The sequence below is a fragment of the Mustela nigripes genome, unplaced genomic scaffold (assembly GCF_022355385.1).
Source record: "Mustela nigripes isolate SB6536 unplaced genomic scaffold, MUSNIG.SB6536 HiC_scaffold_75, whole genome shotgun sequence".
NCBI lineage: Eukaryota > Metazoa > Chordata > Mammalia > Carnivora > Mustelidae > Mustela > Mustela nigripes.
Window position 1 is genome coordinate 2524326 of NW_026739490.1, and position 17881 is coordinate 2542206.

A 17881-nucleotide genomic window follows, 5' to 3' on the forward strand; every position below is an offset into this window, starting at 1 on the left:
GACAACTTAGAGGATTCTTAAGTAGACTATTCCTGATTGGCAGTTTTTGGGGGTTTTTTTCAGCACTTTGAATATATCATCCCACTTTCCTCTGACAAGAATTGGTGATGAAAAATCCACCAGCAGTCTTAGAGGGGTTCCTTTGTAGGTAACAATTTGCTTTTCTCTGGCTCCTTTTAAGAGTCTCCATATCTTTAATTTTTAACAATTTAATTATAATGTGTCTCAGTGTAGATTCATCTTATTTGGTACTCTTTGGGTTTCTTGGATGTGGATGTCTGTTTCTTTTTCCAGGTTAGGGAAGTTTTTAGCCATTATTTCTTTAAATAACTTTTCTTCCACTTTTTCATTCCTTCTGGGACCCAGATAATGCATATGTTTGTCCACTTAGTGGTGTCTCATTAAGTCCCTTAGGCTATCTTCGCTCTTCATAGTTTAAAAAAATTTTTTTGCACCCCTCATTGGATGAATTCCACTGCCCAGTCTTTGATTTATTGATCCTTTTTTCACTTTGATCTATCTGTTGTTGAACACCTGCATTGAATATTTTAGTTCACTTATTGTGTTATTTAGCTCTATGATTTCTTTATGGTACTTACTTTTATTTTCTGTCTTCTGAAATTCTTACTTTGTTCATGACCTGACCATGGTGAGCATTTTTATGACCATGATTTTGAACTCTATAAGATAAATCTCTTATCTCTGTTTCATTAAGAGCTGTTTCTGGAGATTTATCTTGTTCTATTGTTTGGAACACATTCCTCTTTATTTTTTTCTTCACTCTGTATGTTGGTGCTTACCTCTCCCAGTCTTGACAAATTGGTCTTGTGTAGGAGATAAGCCTCACCAATCAGCTCAGTCTGAACTCCTGGTTGTCTGTCAACCCTTTGTGATTGTCAGGGTGCCTGGATGGCTCGGTTGGTTAAGCACCCAACTCTTGATTTCAGCTCAGGTCATTATCTCAGTGTTGTAAGATAGAGCCTCACATCATGCTCTGCACTGGGCATGGAGCATACTTAAGAGTCTCTGTTTCCCTCTGTCCACCCCCCACCATACACACAAAAAAGAAAAAAAAAAAAAACTTTGTGATTGTCTAAGCCACCATCTTTGTTCTTAGTGATACCCAGTAATTGAGGGTGTGCCAAGACCTGCTAGTATCCCAAAAGGAAGAATTAAATGTGTTGTCTCACAGTCCTGGAGACCAGAATTTCCAAATCAAGGTGTCAGTGGGGCCATTCTCCCCCTGGTAGTTCTAGGGAAGAATCTTCCTTTGCTCTTCAAGCTTCTGCTGACCCCAGATGTTTCTTGGCTGGTGGCAACCCAGCTTCAGTCTCTGCCACCATTTTCACGTGGCCATCTTCCCTCTATGTCTTCACATGACATTGTCCTCTGTATCTATCCACATTTCCCTCCTCTTTTAAGAACACTGGTCATATTGGATAGGGGCCCACTCTAACAACTTCATCATAACTTGATTGCATCTACAGAAAATCTTCAAATAAGGTCACACTCACAGGTGCCAGGGGTTAAGTCTTCACCATGTCATTTTGGAGGACACAGTTCAACCCACTATATGCCTTTCAGGACTACTTGATGTTTTGCCATCAACATACATGACTTTGATCAAAAGAGGAGAAAACAATGGCCTGGGTGGTCCTTGAGTTCATCTTAAAGAAATGGTGGCATGGCATCCCCAGAGATCCTAATTGCACTTTGCTGGCACCCTGGGTCAGGTGGGATTTCTTGAATGTCTTCTGTATCCTTGATAGGTCATCTGTGCATACACATTGCCCTGCCCTCAAGTGTTTTCAAACTAAACCAAAAGGGTGTGTTAGTGCATCACCAGGAGACCAGGACCATGCAGTGTTATGCTCCACCTGCCAGCAGCCAGCAGCTTCTCAGGAGCAGGGCCATGTGCATGTGTGCGTGTGTGTATGTGTGTGTGTGTGTTGCTTGCCAGGCTAGCATTTGGTGCATTGCAGTGTTTTGTCTTCCCTTAACCAGTGAGTAAACCGCTATTCATCTTGGGCCCTTGAGTCCTTTTTATTAGGAAGGGATTTTGTTTTCCGCAGAGCTGCAATAGAAAAAAAGGAGAGATGTGTCTACTGCCATGTATTAAGCATTTCTTAGTAACTTGTATTAAGATGTGGTAACACAGAGGGTTATAATGGCCGTACATTAAAAACATTTGCCATAATACAAGCCTAGCTTTGGATGGTTTCTTGGGTTGGGGTCCCCCAGAAGCAGACCCTGAAATAAGAAGTTGAGGACAAGCTGTTTATTTGGGATCTGATTCCAGGAAATACCTGCTGAGATTACCAGTAAGAAGTAGTACAGGGAGACAAAGACAGCCTAGAAAGGGTATATTACCAAGCAGCTCACTGCTGTGGCACCTGGGGCTCAATCCCTTGAGAGGCACCGCTGGTGAGGGATGAGATGACAAGTAAAAGGAAGGAGAAGAGGACACTTTCCACTTGTCTTGCCATAGGAAGCGAGCTGCGGTGTTAGTAATGGTAGCGGCCAGCATTTCCTGCACCATGCCATATGCCAGGCAATATTCTAAGTGTTTTGCATACTCATTATCCTCGTAACAACCCAATAAGGCGGGTATCCTTATTTTACTGATGAACCTGAGGTCTAGAGAGGGAAAGCAACTTGTCCGAAGTCCTACAGCTACTTAGTAATAGAGCCAGTGCGCCATCTTCTTCCACATCATCAAGCAAAACATCAAGTAGTCCTGAAAGGCATATAGTGGGTTGATCTGTGTCCTCCGAAATGACTTGGTGAAAACTTACAAGAGACCGGCCCTGAGGGTCGCTCCAGGAATCTGTTTGGATCAGCCTACCTGTTCTGATTCCCAGTCCAGAGTTTTTCCCATTATCCAGACTCTCTCCTCCTTAGCTCTGAAAAATGACCTGTGGCTGGCTACTCCCAGAGCGTTCCAGATAACAGGATTTTAAAAAGTAAATGTCTTATGGTCATTTTTGAAATAGGTTCTTCAAGTCTATTTAATAATCTTTCTTTACCCTGGGGGAACAGATGTCTTTTCCTGTACTCTTTTGCTTTATATCCCAGACATTCTTTTACTTCAAAGTTTTTTTGTTGTTGTTTTATTTTCTTTTTTGCCTATTCTGCATCCAAAGACCAACAAAGCCTAATGCTGTCTTTTAAAATTTACTTTAGAGAATGGGTTTGAAAATCACACTCTTCCCTGTTAGCCCAAAGGAAGCTAAAAACATGAAACTTTGGCCTTAGGTGAATCTTTTATTATTTCAAACCAAGACAAATGTATTTCTTTTTCAAGGATTATAGCACAGTCATTGTCACGAGCATGTTAATGTGTCTATTTTGCAAGAAAGGATATATTACAAGTCATGCTATTCATATTTTCAATAGCATTCTGGCAAAAATTAAAGTATTTCCAATTGTGTCAAACACTGAATGAACAGAAAATTCTACTTTCTGCTTTTGGGTAAATAAATGGTGCCTTTTGGTGAAATGGTGGAAAATAGATAATGTGAGGACTGCTTCTTAAAACTGCCCTTTGCTCCAATGGCCATCAGCCCCTTCGGTTACCACTGAACTTCTCAGCTATTTTCTGTAGTTCTAGATCCATCGCAGCCAAGTTCTCAAGTTCCTTTTCCTAGAAAATACAGAAAAGGAAAAGTGGAGGCATGAGGTCCCAGATCGATTAATTTTATTGTGGTTTGAGGGAACTGTGGTTTGAACAGAAGGGAATTTTTGATATGTTAGAAGCCATACGAGACTCCCTACATCGGTGGTTCTCAAAGTGTGGTCTCCTGACCAGAGACATCAGCATCACCAAGGAACTTACCAGAAATGCATATTCTTGGGCTGCACCCAGGATCTACTCAATCAGAAACTCAGAAGCTAGGAATCTCTTGAGATTCTGCTGCACATTCAAGTTTGAGAAATGCCAGTCAGCATAATTCAGTATTAGGAAAAAATGATTGTTTAGGCAGGTATGGTTCTGATCATGTTAACTTTTTGAGATGTAAACTAATTTTTATAGTCCTGTAGCTGAAAAAGATAGACTAAAGCAGCAACTCATTTCTATATCATCAGTTCCTACCCTGGGAAATAGTGATGAAAATTTAAATGACCAAGAAGGCACCAAAAGAATGATTGTCAACCTTGGCTGAACACCTGGAAACCACCTGGAAGCTTGTAAAAATCCTGAGGCCCAAGTAGCACCCAGCACCAAAGATACAGAATCCCTGGAGGTGGATCCTAAACATCACTAATTACTCAAACCCTCCAGGTGATTCCAACATGCAGCCAAGGTTGAGAAGCACTGCAGTAGGGTAAGTGGGTAGGGATATGGACAATGGAACTCCAGCCCAGAGGTGGTCGGCATTCTCTTACTAGGGCTGTATCCTCATGGTAATCAATTCCCACCAGTTTCTCCACACTACTTTCAGATAGTCTGAAGATATTAACATTAACCATTTTAATTTTAAACAAAAGCCCCGCACCGTACCTCTTCCTCTGTCAGAACTCCCTGGCCAGCCCTGTCCTTTTCATTCTCTGCTGCACGGCGTGGGGTTATCTGCTCCTCAGAATCATAGAAGTCTGGAAATTCGGCTGACTTCTTCCGGTAATGAAGAAGCTGGTCTAGTTCAGCCACTCGGTCATACTGCCTTTTCAGATCCAGTTTGGGGGACAGATTTCTCTTCTCGTATCCCCAGTTCACGTCCTCCTCAAAGGGCTTTTTCTCCCACAAGTCATAGTTGTATTCTGGGAAGAAATTCTTCTCATTCAAGGTCAGCCCATTTTCCTCTTCCCCCTCAAGAAAATTGTCATCCATGTTGTCTTTCCTCTCAAAACGGCTGGTCTTCCACTGGGAAGGGTCATAGTATGGGTTGAGCAACTCCCCTAATCTCTTCCTCTTGTCAGTGGTGTAATGGGGACCATACTGTTTGCCTTGAAGCCTAGCTTCCTCCCTGCTTTCTGTAGCATCTTCTAGGTCCTCCTGCTGTTGCCATTTCCCTTGGGCTTCTTCCTCATCCCTTTCCTCACCATAGTTGAGGTAATTTCTGTCCTGCTCCCTCCACTCGCCTTGTGGGCGCCTCCTTGCCTTGTCCATCTGGTTGTCTTGGACATGGTGGTGTCCTTCACCCAAGAACCGTTTTTCTTCTTTGTTGTCTGGAATGGAATATGCACCTGGTTCCCCTCCCCTGGCTCTGTGGAGATGTCCCCCCTCACGGCCCCTCTCTTCCTCACTTTCTTCGTTATATCCCTGTGCTATGTTGTCAAGCTCTGAGCTGGGGCGATTTCTCTTATCCTCCTCCTGGCTCTCCTCACTGGGAGGTCTTGGAGCCCTGTACTCCTCACTTCCTCTGCCCCCATATCGTCCCTGCTCCAGATCCTTGGGAGCATGGACAGCCTGGTAACTCCTCACTTCTTCCCCATATTCAGGTTCTTCCTCTGAAGCCCTATAGTGGGCTGGATGGCGGTCCCTCTTTTCCCCTAAACTGACTGTGCCCACGTTTGAGTCCTCAGATTCCTCACGGAGGTGTCCCTTTTCCTCGGAGGGAGGTTTCCCTTCTTGAGAGGACCTGTCAGGCCTGGTCCTCCCGTGGTGGTGTCTTGGCTTCCAGCGTCGTTTGTCCACATCAGGCTCAGCATCTTCCTCACTTTCCTCAGATTCTTCCTTGCTCCCAACTTGGCTTTTAGACTCTTGAGTGTGTTTCTCCTGGCTTCTTGTATCCTCTCCACTCTCCTGGCTGTTCCTCTCCCGGCTGTGTGTCTTTTCCTCAGGGGGCCCAGCAGAGTGTAGACCATATCTGGCCTCTAACTCTTCTTTTTTCTTAGCTGTAGCCTGGTTTCTTTTGTTGAGAAAGGCATTCTGTGTCTCTCCTAGGTCTTCCACATTTTTCTCTTCACTGCCATCTTTCCCATGCTCCCTTTTCTGATATTTCTCCCTCCCTTCTTCCTTCCTGTCCTCTTCCTCGATTTTCTCAGAATGGTGTGGGTTTGCTTCTTTGGAGACTTGTCTGTCAGAGGGGAAGAGGTCCCCTTGGGGTTCGCTCGCTCCTTCTCGGCTGTGCCCACCTTCCTCTGTGTCTGCCACTGTGGGGTCTTGGGTGTCCTCCTCTCCTGGGGCTCTTGCTTCCTCCATCCCAGAAGGCCTATGGGCTTCTGAGGCATCAGCTGGGTCTCTTAACAATCTTACTTCAAACCGTGTGTTTTCATTTTCACTTTTCTCTTCATCTTTGACTTCTTTTCTACCTATAATGAGAATAAAGAAGTATAAGTATAACTTCAGAATTGCTTGTGGTTCAACAGGCACCAATGTCAGTGATCACTACAAAACCAAACGGCCTGAATTACTTGGATAATTTTTTAAGTTAAGAAAAATTATACTCAGATTCCTTTTAAAAGAAAACGGTATGAAAGTTCCTTGGCTCTGTTTAACTATAATTTAAAAAAAACCTCTATTCTTACTTTTGTCATAACAGCCAGCCAGCATTTCTCATTGGTATGATTTTTTTTTTTAAGATTTTACTTATTTATTTGAGAGAGAGAATGAGAGAGCGCACAAGCAGCAGGGAGGGGCAGAGGGAAAGGGAGAAGCAGAGTCTCCACTGAGCAGGGAGCCTAATGCAGGCTCAATCCTGAGCCAAAGGTTGATATTTAACCAACTGAGCACCCAGGTGCCCCCTCACTGGTACTATTAATGATCAAATTAAAATCCAAATAGAGATTTGTGAAATGTTAGTATTAAGAATCAGAAGAAACCTTAGAATTCATCTAATTCAATCTCCCCTTTTTACAAACAAAGACATTGAGACTTAGAGAAATATAATTAGGGACACTTCTTTCCATATTTGCTCTAAGTGAGGACAAAAAATTAGCATTATGTGAATAGTTCTCCCATCCAAGTACTAAGTAGGCCCGACCCTACTTAGCTTCCGAGATCAGACGAGATGGGGCATGTTCAGGGTGGTATGGCTGTAGACGAATAATTCTAACTAGAATCCAGCTAAATAAAGTTAAATAGCTAAAATGGGAAGTATCAGGATTCAAAGGAGGATTTTAAATTTTTAAATTATTAGTTTATCAGTCTTTTTAATCCAATCCACTGTGTAGACTCAATGTAGCAGTGACAATATAATTTAGTAACCAGTGTTAAGAAGGATGTGTATTTCTTCCCTGAGAAAACGGCACAGCAGTAAAGAAACATTTCTTCCATCACTCAGGTCCCATCTGCCCAAGCATCTCACATACTGAGGTTGAAGATCAGTATACTGAGTTATCTTTGTGTTTCATTAGCCAACAGTAGATGGTATAACTGATACTTTAATTGAATGTGTTCTCTCCTATCTTTTCCAAATGTCAATAGCTCCTTTACTAAACCCTCCTTAATTCAAGGGCGTTTCATGAAAGGAGATATGCAGCTAGCATTGCCTGATTGTTAGCCAGAAAGGCTTGGATTTCAACTTACGTCACTGAGTTCAGAGAGAACTCCTGAAGCCAAGGTCTCTTATAGCTCTGGGTCCAGATCTATACTGTCTGTTGTGGGAACTGCCAGCCCTTTGTGGCTACTGAGTACTTGAAATGTGGCTGGTCCAAACTGAGATGAGCTGTAAGTCTAAGACACCCACTAGATTTTGAAGACTTTGTATGAAAAAAATGGAAATACTTCAATTTTTCCTATTGATTATATATTGAAATAATATTTTGGATGTATTAGATGATATATATTATAAATATATTGGTTGTGGGTGCATCTGGCTCAGTCAGAGGAGCATGTGACTCTTGATGTTGGGGTTGTGAGTTCAAGCCCCACATTGGGTGTAGAGATTACTAAAAAAAAAAAAAAGATAAACTTTATAAATAAATACATAAATAAATCTATAGGTATGTATATAAGTATATAACTATAAATAAATATGTAAGTATTATATATTGAATAAAATACATTGGATACACATAAAATATACTATTAAAATTAAATTCTCCTATCTCTTTACTTTTTTAATGTGGCCACTAAGAAATCTGAAATTATATCTGTGGCTCACATTATGTTTCTACTGAATGGCACTGATGAGTCATTTTGAACTGACATTTGCAAAATGGAAAAAACTGGTCATTGTAAAAATGTCCAAGAAATAGTGGATGGTCTGTACCTTTCTCCTTAAAGGGTAGCCTGGCATGATAACATTCTCATGTTTCACGGATCAACTGAAATATCTCTACCCTCTCACACCCAGAGACACCTGAGAGCTGGTCCCTCCCCAGTGACTTTGTCTTTTAAGAGCCATTGCAACATTGAAGCAGGTGGGGCCATCGATCCAGGTAGGCACAGGTGAGCAAGGAGGCTTTGGGCAGATACTGACCTCATTCTGAGAGGCAGCTGACATAGCCCTAATCATACAGGATCTCAGCTTTCCAAGGTGGGGGCTGTGACACCCCTTTCCTACTGCCTACTGGTCAGGAACAGAGTATTTTTATTTTTTCCCAGTTAAATGTGCGCTCCCTGTAGCAGCCTGTGTGTGAGTCTTTGCACTTCTTCCTAAATTTAGCTTTAAGTCCCCGCAGGTGAGATCAGAGGACTGTGATTAGCAACACATAGTCATTGTCAGTCTGTAAAACCAAGGTGTGGAATGAAGCTCATCCTTAATTTCAAGTAAAAAAGGGGGAAATGTACCTTCCATCCTTAACTATCCATTGCCAGGATGACCAGATTAACCTGGACAAAAAGATTCTTGCACCTATTAAGAAATTGGGTTAGGAATGCCCTAAGGTCTCTTCAAGCCAGAAAACAATGATTCTCCTCTATTCCCCAAGTGCTCATTCACTCAACAAGTGTATGCTTGCTCCACCAACCCTCTGGAGAGAATAGAAAGTGGAGATGAAGATGCCCCAGGGGCAGGAGGGCGATTTCTCTTTCCAGTTGGCCAAAAAGCTCCACCAGTATTGGGGTCAGTTTAGGACATATGAGCAGGAAAGAAAACTAGAATTGGGAAGAAGCCACAAATTGGTAGCCCAGAGGTGAGTTCTGCATGGCCTACATAGCATATTATTATTTATACCAAATATAAAATTATTATATATATAATATATATTATTTATATAATATAAATATATTATTTATACCAAATAGCTTATTATTATTAGTCATTTCAAATTCAGAGGCAATGCTTAAATACCAGGAGATACTGCTTACAAATTCAAATTTTAACTTCTTTTGAAAAATCCCCAAATCTGATAACAAAGTCTGTATTTCTCCACAGTGGGGCTAGAACTGAGAAATTAGCCCTCCCCCCGCCCCCCCCCCCCCCCCCGGACTTGTATCCTTCCAGTTTGTGAGTTACTTCCTATCCTCCTATCCTGCCTTACTCCCTATAGGGTCTGTGTCTGGCCTTGGCTGCTGTCTGAGTCTGCCACCAGGGGACGCTCTTAAACCCTCCCGATCTCAGCATTGTATAATTCTCTGGGTGGAGTGTCACCAGGGTCCCTCCCGAAGACAGGAGTCATTTGATTTTAACCAGTTTCCCTGGGTCTCTCTGAACAGACATCAAAAGACTCCAGGGCACAGTCAGTGTTAATCAGAGGCTAGAATCACTATGGCCTCAACCGACCTAAAGGCTGAATCTGATCTTGGCAGGCAAGCAGAGCCTTGCATTCAACAGCTCTTCCTAAGAAATCACAATTCTTCAGTGACCTACTATGGCAGACCCCACACTTTTGCATCCATCTGGTAAACGAAGGAAGGGAAAGGGAGAGAGTGAGACAGGCTTGCCCAGAGGAGCTCCCTTTAGTCTCTGCCTGAAGACTCATTCTGTCTGTGTTCATTCCCTGTAATGGCTGGAAAAGAAAGTTGGGGAGAAATTCGGAAAGACGTGTAAGCTGGGATTGGTAAGGAAGTTTCCACCCACTGTTCATGGGGTGTGTAGAGGTTCAGGTCCCCATATCTGTGATTACCCTGAAGCCCCCAACGGTGGACTGAGTCCTGCCAGGTTAATCTTTTGTTCAATTGCCAATACTTACTTTTACCATTTTATGCACAAGGGCTCATGTGTGTCACTAGCAGGAGAGTACTATCTTGCAATGAGAATTTTGGAGGTGACAGGAAAAACAAATCCGCTATTCCCAGCCTAACTAAAAATTTAAAAGCAGAGAAGGTGTTGAAGAGAACAGTGGTTTTTGGATTCGATTGAGTCAGGTTGACTTCATGCATAAGAGACGGCAACTGATCTCAATATCAACCCAACGGATACTGCTTGCATTTCTCTTCAAGTTTTGTCTTGAACAGAAGTTGATTGTATAGAGAACACATCCCACTCTAGATGCAGAAGGTCACTGCTCTGACTCACTGGCTGCTCTACTTCTACCCTCCCTCTTCTAGTTCTCTGCCATTTGGGAATACCTCCCATTCTAATCAGCTCTAAATTAAGATGGCTTGAACAATCTGTCATGTAAAGGGGCCAGAAGTTCCCAAGTCATTCTTCGAGCTTCTAACATCTTACTGTCAGAAGAGCAGAAGGCAAAGAGAAGAATAATTTTAAGGTCTCCTTCTAACCTTTCTTCCTCCAGCATTCCCAGAACAGTTCCACCCAAGTGAAAGCTGTTCTAAAAATCCAAATTCTGGAACCAAGAATTTAAGAACTGATAGCTAACTCAAAGGCTATCATTGAGTTCAACTCCCTCATTTTTACTTTGAGAAAATAAGCCCAGAAAGGCAAGAGGTCCTTCCCCATAGCCACATAGCTGTGAAGTGGCAGAGTGGGACTAGAAGTCATTATCTTCGATCTCCCCAGATCCTAGTCCAGTCTTCACTCTTCCCATTGCATTATGCCCTTCCCGTTCCCTTTCATTTGGAGGTAAATTGGAAGGTAATGGAAGCAGGAGGAAGGACAAAGATTTTCTGCAGTGTAGGACACACTTACTCTTTTTCAGGACTTGGCGACACTCAGGGGTGATGGGTGGAGCGTTGGACTTCGACAAGGCATTTGAGAGAACCTCAATGATGCAGTGAGTCACCTGGGGGGAAACCCAAGAGCAGGTTGGCAAAAGCTGATGTCACTGGGATGACAGACTAACTCAACCCAGAGCTGCTATCGCAAGAGGCTCGGCTCTGTGGCCTATATTGGTGTGGGATCCTTGGGGCAGAAATGTAGATTTACAGGACTACAGTGATATTTCATAGGCTTCTCGACAGAACAATGCAAAATAGCATGGGTCGAGATTACACAAGAGAGGAGACATAAATACCCATTTCTTGCAGGTTGGAAGGAAAATGGTGATCACAGCTATCCTCAAGGGCACTGAAGACACCAGGAAGGAAGGGAGAGCCCAGAGCAGGAGGGACATTCTTTGCCTCCAATTCCCTCAGGGGTAAAAACCTGGCTTTATAAGACTATATTGTAGGTTTCCTGCTGCTGTATTTGTTTTTGTTTGTTTGTTTGTTTGTTTGGTTTGGTTTGGTATGATAAGGAGTGGGAGAATCTAGAGTCTAGGTAAAAGTCCAGATTCTGGACGTCCAATTAAACTTACCATTTCTTCATTGTGGTTCCTGTTATCCACTGGCACAGAACTGACTGCTTTGAAGGAGAAAAAGAAACGGGAAGACTTTAGTTGATTTTTGGAAGCTGGGTAGCCCCAAACTCACAAAACCACCCCCCCTTGCACGTTATTTAGAGAGAGGGGCAGAGTCACAGCTGAGCAAAATGGAAATGGTTGAAGAAAATTGGTCTAGGAGTCATAATTGCCTGTGCACGTGCACACACGCACATGCACACACACACACACACACACATACACACACTGCTGTTTTCCTTAGCAATGTCTTAAACATGATTTGGAAATGAATACTGTCTTATATAGAGTATAATTCAAATCCAGACCAAGACACAGAGAGCTTCTGAGATGTTGGCTATGTTTGCTTTCTTTCTTTCAAGATTTATTTATTTATTTGAGGGAAAGAGAGAGGGGGAAGAAGTTGGGGGAGGGGCAGAAGGAGAAGAAGAGAATCTCAAGCAGACTCCCCCACTGAGCATGGAACCTAAAGTGGGGCTTGATCCTAAGACTCTGAGATCATGACTGAGCCAAAACCAAGAGGTTCATGCTCAGCCAAGGGAACCACCCAGGCACCCTGGCAAATTCTGTTTCTTGATCAGAGTAGTGCTTACACAGTTGTGCTCAATGAATGAAAAATACATTAAGCTGTGTGCTTATGATCTATGCAGTTTTCTTAAAACTTTAAACCTTCAATAAAAGGTTTAAAACTTAGTTTAAATGAAACCAGTAAGAGTGAAACTCTCAGACAGCAGAGATGAAAGCTACTCAAATGCAGTTTATTTTTAACTGGCGACCTGACCTCTTCTCACGAAATGTTTGCTCTCCAAGTATTTTTAACTGCCTGCCTCTAATCAGTTACAGATCATAGGGCTCAATCTCGAAGTACAACAATCTTGAAATACAACACCTATTTCACTCACCTTACTGAATTTTCCTTTTTCAAGCATGGCCTACGATCTACTTCAATTGTTTCGAGAAGCCCAAAGCTATCCAGCATGTTAAATTCATGTGTAAACTATTTGAGAAGTGGTTAACAAGGTAAGAAGACCCCACAATCTTCCTGAAATGTAGTTCAGACAAGATCCAGATGGCCTACCTTTGGCACCCAGGGTCCATTATGCGAGGCCATTATTTTATCCCCCAAATGGCTGTTATTTGGGAACATTTCCACTCTGGCACTTATTCTTTGGACCTAAATCTGTAAAATTCCCCAGAAAGAAATAACTGAGAGAATTACTCCTCTAATGAACTGGAAGTTGCCTTTTAAAAATCTAGCTTTACTAAACCTTCTTTGTAATGCATTTTCTTGCTAATAACTTTTTCCCCCACAAATGTAAAAATAGGTGCTTTTATTAACTACTGACATTGCCAAAGTATTTACAGTTATCAGATTTTGGTGGAGAGAAATATTTTTCTTTATCATGCTAAACAATTTATAGCTCATGTTTGTTATTGCAGGACAGTCCTGTTTCTCTGACTAAGGCTCTTCCAATCTGTTTCTGTTGGAAAGGAGCTAAGGTCTCCTTATATAGGTGCATTATGCATCTTCCAATAGAATCTGTGACAGCAAAGTAATAACCAAAGATGTGTTGATCCCCCTAAGATAGTTTTGACTTATTTTTGTATAAATTAAGATTCAAGAGGCACCAAAGAAAACCCAAAGATTATGATAGAAGTGAAGTATTCAGATGGTAGAAAATCTTCAAATTGTATTGTATGATAAACCTGAGAATGACTTCTAAAGTATTCTATATCATAAGACTATCAAACTAAGGTTTGATTCCAGAATAAAAATGCAGCTATAATTTTAAAAGTTAAGCAACCTCATCTGAATGCAGAAACTATTTCACCCAGTATATTGTGGATATCACAGAGTTGCTTCACTCATATTAATTTTTTAGAGTTCCCAGTAGCTACTGTAGAAAGGTATGGATCTCCCTTCAGAAGCTCTTAAGGGTAGGAAATGAACCAGATGGTTTCCTGAGGCTTTTCTTCAGCCCTATGATTTTGCTAAATAGCAAGTTTTGCTGGAAGGCTACCATGTTTCATTTCCAGGCATTTGTGGAAGGTGGGAACAGGAAATGACTGCTAACAGGTATAGGGGTTTCTTTCTGCAGTAATGAAAAACTTCTGACATTTGATAGTGATTACAGAATCTGTGAATATACTGTCACATGCTTTAAAAGTATGGATTTTATGGTGTGTGAATTATAGCCCAATAACTTTTAAAAAGAATATAATGTCTCAAAAAATAATGTCTCAACTTTAGCCAATACTAAAATGTGAACCCTTCTTAAAATATTCTCTTGCATAAAGGAGCTATAAATATTTTACCACTATAGTTAAATAAGTCTCACAAATGACACTGTTTTTTAGTCCAAAGTCAATGTATAGCATAGCTATAGCACTTTAAGCAATCTCTTTCTGAAAATATTTTTGACTGGAAAAGACTATAAATATTCATTTAGTTTTCTTTAGATTAAGAACATTTATAGACAATTTATAAGAGTGACAAGAATGTTAGAAAATTCTGAATGTATGTAGCTTACAATAAGATAAATTATCATTGGTTTTCATCTTGTGTCTTTATATTTGGGATCCAGCATTTGCTGTCAATGAAAGCTTCATATTCATGGGTGGCAATACCTCAGTTCCAGTTAGGAATTGCAATCTCGGATAAGAACAATATCCTATGAGATTATTAAAACAGCCACAGAAAACCTCCAGTTTAATCTGGTAATAGCATATTTACTTCCCAATGATCTAGTGATTTTACTTCAACACACACACACACTTTTTAAAATCTTCAGAGATTATTTATTCAAGATCCAGAGTAGTTTGAAAGATTAATCCTATAGTCTTCCACACATCAAGAGACACTCTCAAATACCTGCTACTTAAAATTTCATTCTCCCAAATTGGCTGAAATGATGTTTTGGGTTTAACTTCTTCAAGGATATCTTTGTAGTTATTTTATAATTGTTATTTTCCCGGAGTACGAAAGTCAAAATATCTACTGCAGTTTCCATTCATAACTTTAAAATGCATGAATTTGGGTATGGAATTACCTCTCCCCAGAAATGGAATTATAACATGCAAAAAAAATTAAACTTGTACATACATATATGTGAACACATAGAGAAACATGTTAAAAGAAAGATACCTGATATACATAGAAGACTTAATTCCATCTCATCATATTTAAATAATAATAAAGGAAATTATGCAGGTGCCAAGTAATACCATAATACATGTACTCTTGTGTCTCCATAGTCCTCTGGCTTTGAAAAACCAAACAAATTCTTAATTCCAGTTACATATTAAGATTTTAGCAGGTAGAGAGAACGTGACATATTAGAAGTGAGCACAAAATGTGGGGTTTCCTTAGAGGTACAGGCACGTTTCTCTCTATCTATAGGAAAACTCAGATATGAAAAGACTGAGACTCTTCTGGTTGGGCTAGGAAGCCCTCTGGCTTTTTCCAAGTCAGACGATGAAGCAGGGAGTTTCAGAAATTAAGACTGTCAAGCAAAAAGGAGAACGCTTTCACTCAACCTTCCTCTCTCCCCGTGTATATACAAGTCAAGCTTTCCCAGGGGCCAGGAAGACCGAGGCTAGCGCTGTCCACGGTGCTGAACAGCCGGCTGAGCCCACTCACCGGCCACCACCGCCGCTCCCAGGAAGCCGAGAAACACGGCCGGCTGCATGGCTCCGATCGCTCGAATCTGCACGGAGAAGAGGATGGGAGCTGGACCGGTGAGTGAGATGCGGGCCGAAGGCGAGATAAAGGTGCTCCGGAAAAGCAGCTGCGGGTCCGGGTCCCCACGGTGTGGCGCGGTTGGCGCAGGCCCCCGCTCTTTTAAAGGGCAAGCCGGGCCTCAGGGACAGGAGGGGTGGGAACCCAGGAGGCGGCGCCCCCTCGCTCAGCCCTGACGTCACGAGGCGGCCCCCCGGGCCGCAGCGCAAGTAGGAGGAAATTTACGCCAGTCCAGTCTCCTGGGTGCTTGGGGTCTGGAGCGGGGGTGGGGAGTAAGGCGGACTTAGGAATGAAGGGCTAAGCGGGAGGTAATGCAAATCTGACGTGAAGGGAGAGACTGAGGTCCCTCTGAGATTGCTCAAGCTTATTCCTCATCTCCTCCACCCCACCTCCAAATCTGAAAGCGTGTGTTAGTGTGTATGGCTGTGTATGGTGTGCGGTTTTGCTGAGAGGGTATCTGGGACTGAGTCTGGTTTGTGTCTTCATTACCCAGCGGAGGATAAAATTGCTAATAACTAAAGAGGACTAAAGGGGGGAGGGGGACGTGGAAAAAGGAATGATGGCTTTAAAAATAAAAGGTGCAGCTGGAGAATATGTAGCCTGCTGTTCCTTCAAATTTTTAGTCTTATATTTGTCGACCTACCCATTATTCTATCTGTGTCTCTCTACCTACCCATGTGCTATTCGTGATTTTCTCTCTTTCTCTCTCTGAACACATAACATATAACACATGGTAAACAGTTTTTAATTCAGATGGTACAAAAGGGTTTACTATAAATGTCTCCCTTCTACTTCTATTTCCTCAAGTTTTCTAATTGCCCTCTGCAGAGTCTGTACTACTTAAGCACTTTCTGTTGTTTAGGCTTAATTTATTTTGAAACATACATAGCTGCATCTTCTTTTGAAAGGCTGCACTATATTACATTGACTGTATTAATAGAATTCATTTAACCAGTCCCCTTTCTGACTGGCATTTATTTAGGTTGTTACCCTTTGGCCTTTAATTACTCCTTTATAACAGAGCCCTAGTGTCGGGTGTGGGTAATGGAATAACCTGTTTGTAGAATCTAGTACATCCTGTAAGCACTGTGCATCCTGTCTTGCTTTAAAATTGAAATAGGAAGGTTGTTATGTGTGAGAGGAAAGTAAAAACATCTTCCAGGATATTTTTAACATGAGCTCTCTCAATCTAATGAGGAATCAGGAAAAAGAAGCAGGCAAGTGCCCTGCAACAAAGAGAAGCCATCCAGAATCTTCTCTGATAATACAGGCTTTGGGGAATAGAGTGAACCTTCATTTGGGGTCTTTTTTAGGGAAGGCAGATGTCTGTTTCAGTGTCTTTTTCTGGAAAATCAATGATGCTCAAATCCTTTAAGCACGCACTACCTCTTCCTGAAAAGGTGGGGAATTATTTCACCAAGACCATGGCCACAGAATATTTAAAAGAATAGTCTTGAAAAGGATATTAGTGGGACAATTGGTAAAATTTAAACAAGATCTAAAGATTACATAATTAATATTGTGTCAATGTTAATTTCCCAATTTTGAGGATTGTACTGTGATTATGTAAGAGAATATCTTTGTTTTTAAGAAATGCATGTTGAAGTAGCTAGAGATAAAAGGGTATCATATATACAGCTTACCCCCAAATGTTTTAGAAAAAAACACAGATAGAGAGAGGAAAAGAGGCAATATTAAGGTAAACAAGGCAACATTTGGAAATCAGGGTGAAAGGTATATGGGAATTTTTAATACTCTGCATTTTTCTGAAATCTGATATTATTTTAAAACAAACAGAAAAGAATGTTCTTGCACAAAAGAGTCCATATAAAATCTCTAGAAAGAAAGGGCTACAGACAAAGAAGATGTTAAGGGAAGGCCCTTCCTTGGATGCTGATCTGGGGGAAATTCTTTAGCTATTATTGAAATTGTATAAGGGTTCCAACTGCTGTTTAAAATACACTGATTGCCAATAATACTTAGAAATTGGCACCTTCCAGGACAATCTAAATTCTGTGTTTCAGCAATTTCCCTTTTGTCTTGCTGTCTTATAAAGCACAGGGTTAAAAATGTTAATGTCATCTCATGGCCTCTCAGATAGGATTTGGGCTGAGTTTATTACTCATCAAGAAAATTCTTTTCATTATTGTGAATTGGCTCACAACCAGTTCCTATATTCAGACTGACCTTTCTTTGTTCTCATTATTTTACAAACTTTTTATTATTTTACCTTTCATATTTAGATCTCAATGTACCAGGGGGAAAAAAAGCTTTTGGAAAGAACATTTCTAAGGAATTCTTTCAAAGCAGAATGACCAAGGAAAACCAATATTTTCCTTAGGAACCAGAGCTTAGAATAAACCTGGCATGAGTTAGGGGTACAGTTGCACTTTTTACCACATTGCTACTTAATAGTCCTGAGAATTTTTTATTGAAGTGATCATCCTTTCTCTCCTACTGCATAGTGTCACTGAAAACAACAACAACAACAACAACAAAACCCTAGAATTCATATGCACATAGGTATGTTTCTAGATTCTTCCATAATACTGATCTGTCTCATTTGTCTATTTATTT

General features: G+C 41.2%; 1 protein-coding gene across 2 annotated transcripts; it reads right to left on the reverse strand.

The window, feature by feature from the left end:
- Positions 1-3251: 3251 nt before the first annotated feature.
- LOC132008127 (secretogranin-1-like) lies at positions 3252-15678 on the reverse strand. Of its 2 annotated transcripts, none has more exons than XM_059386520.1 (5): positions 15206-15678; positions 11524-11567; positions 10917-11010; positions 4502-6252; positions 3252-3643 (listed from the first exon to the last, which is right to left on the reverse strand). In XM_059386520.1, exons 1-5 carry the CDS (start codon positions 15252-15254, stop codon positions 3560-3562), a joined length of 2022 nt encoding a protein of 673 aa, XP_059242503.1. In that variant the 5' UTR covers positions 15255-15678; the 3' UTR covers positions 3252-3559. The 2 variants fall into 2 exon arrangements, with proteins under 2 accessions (XP_059242503.1, XP_059242502.1); XM_059386519.1 differs by having other exon boundaries at positions 11524-11570.
- Between the last annotated feature and the right edge of the window lie 2203 nt (positions 15679-17881).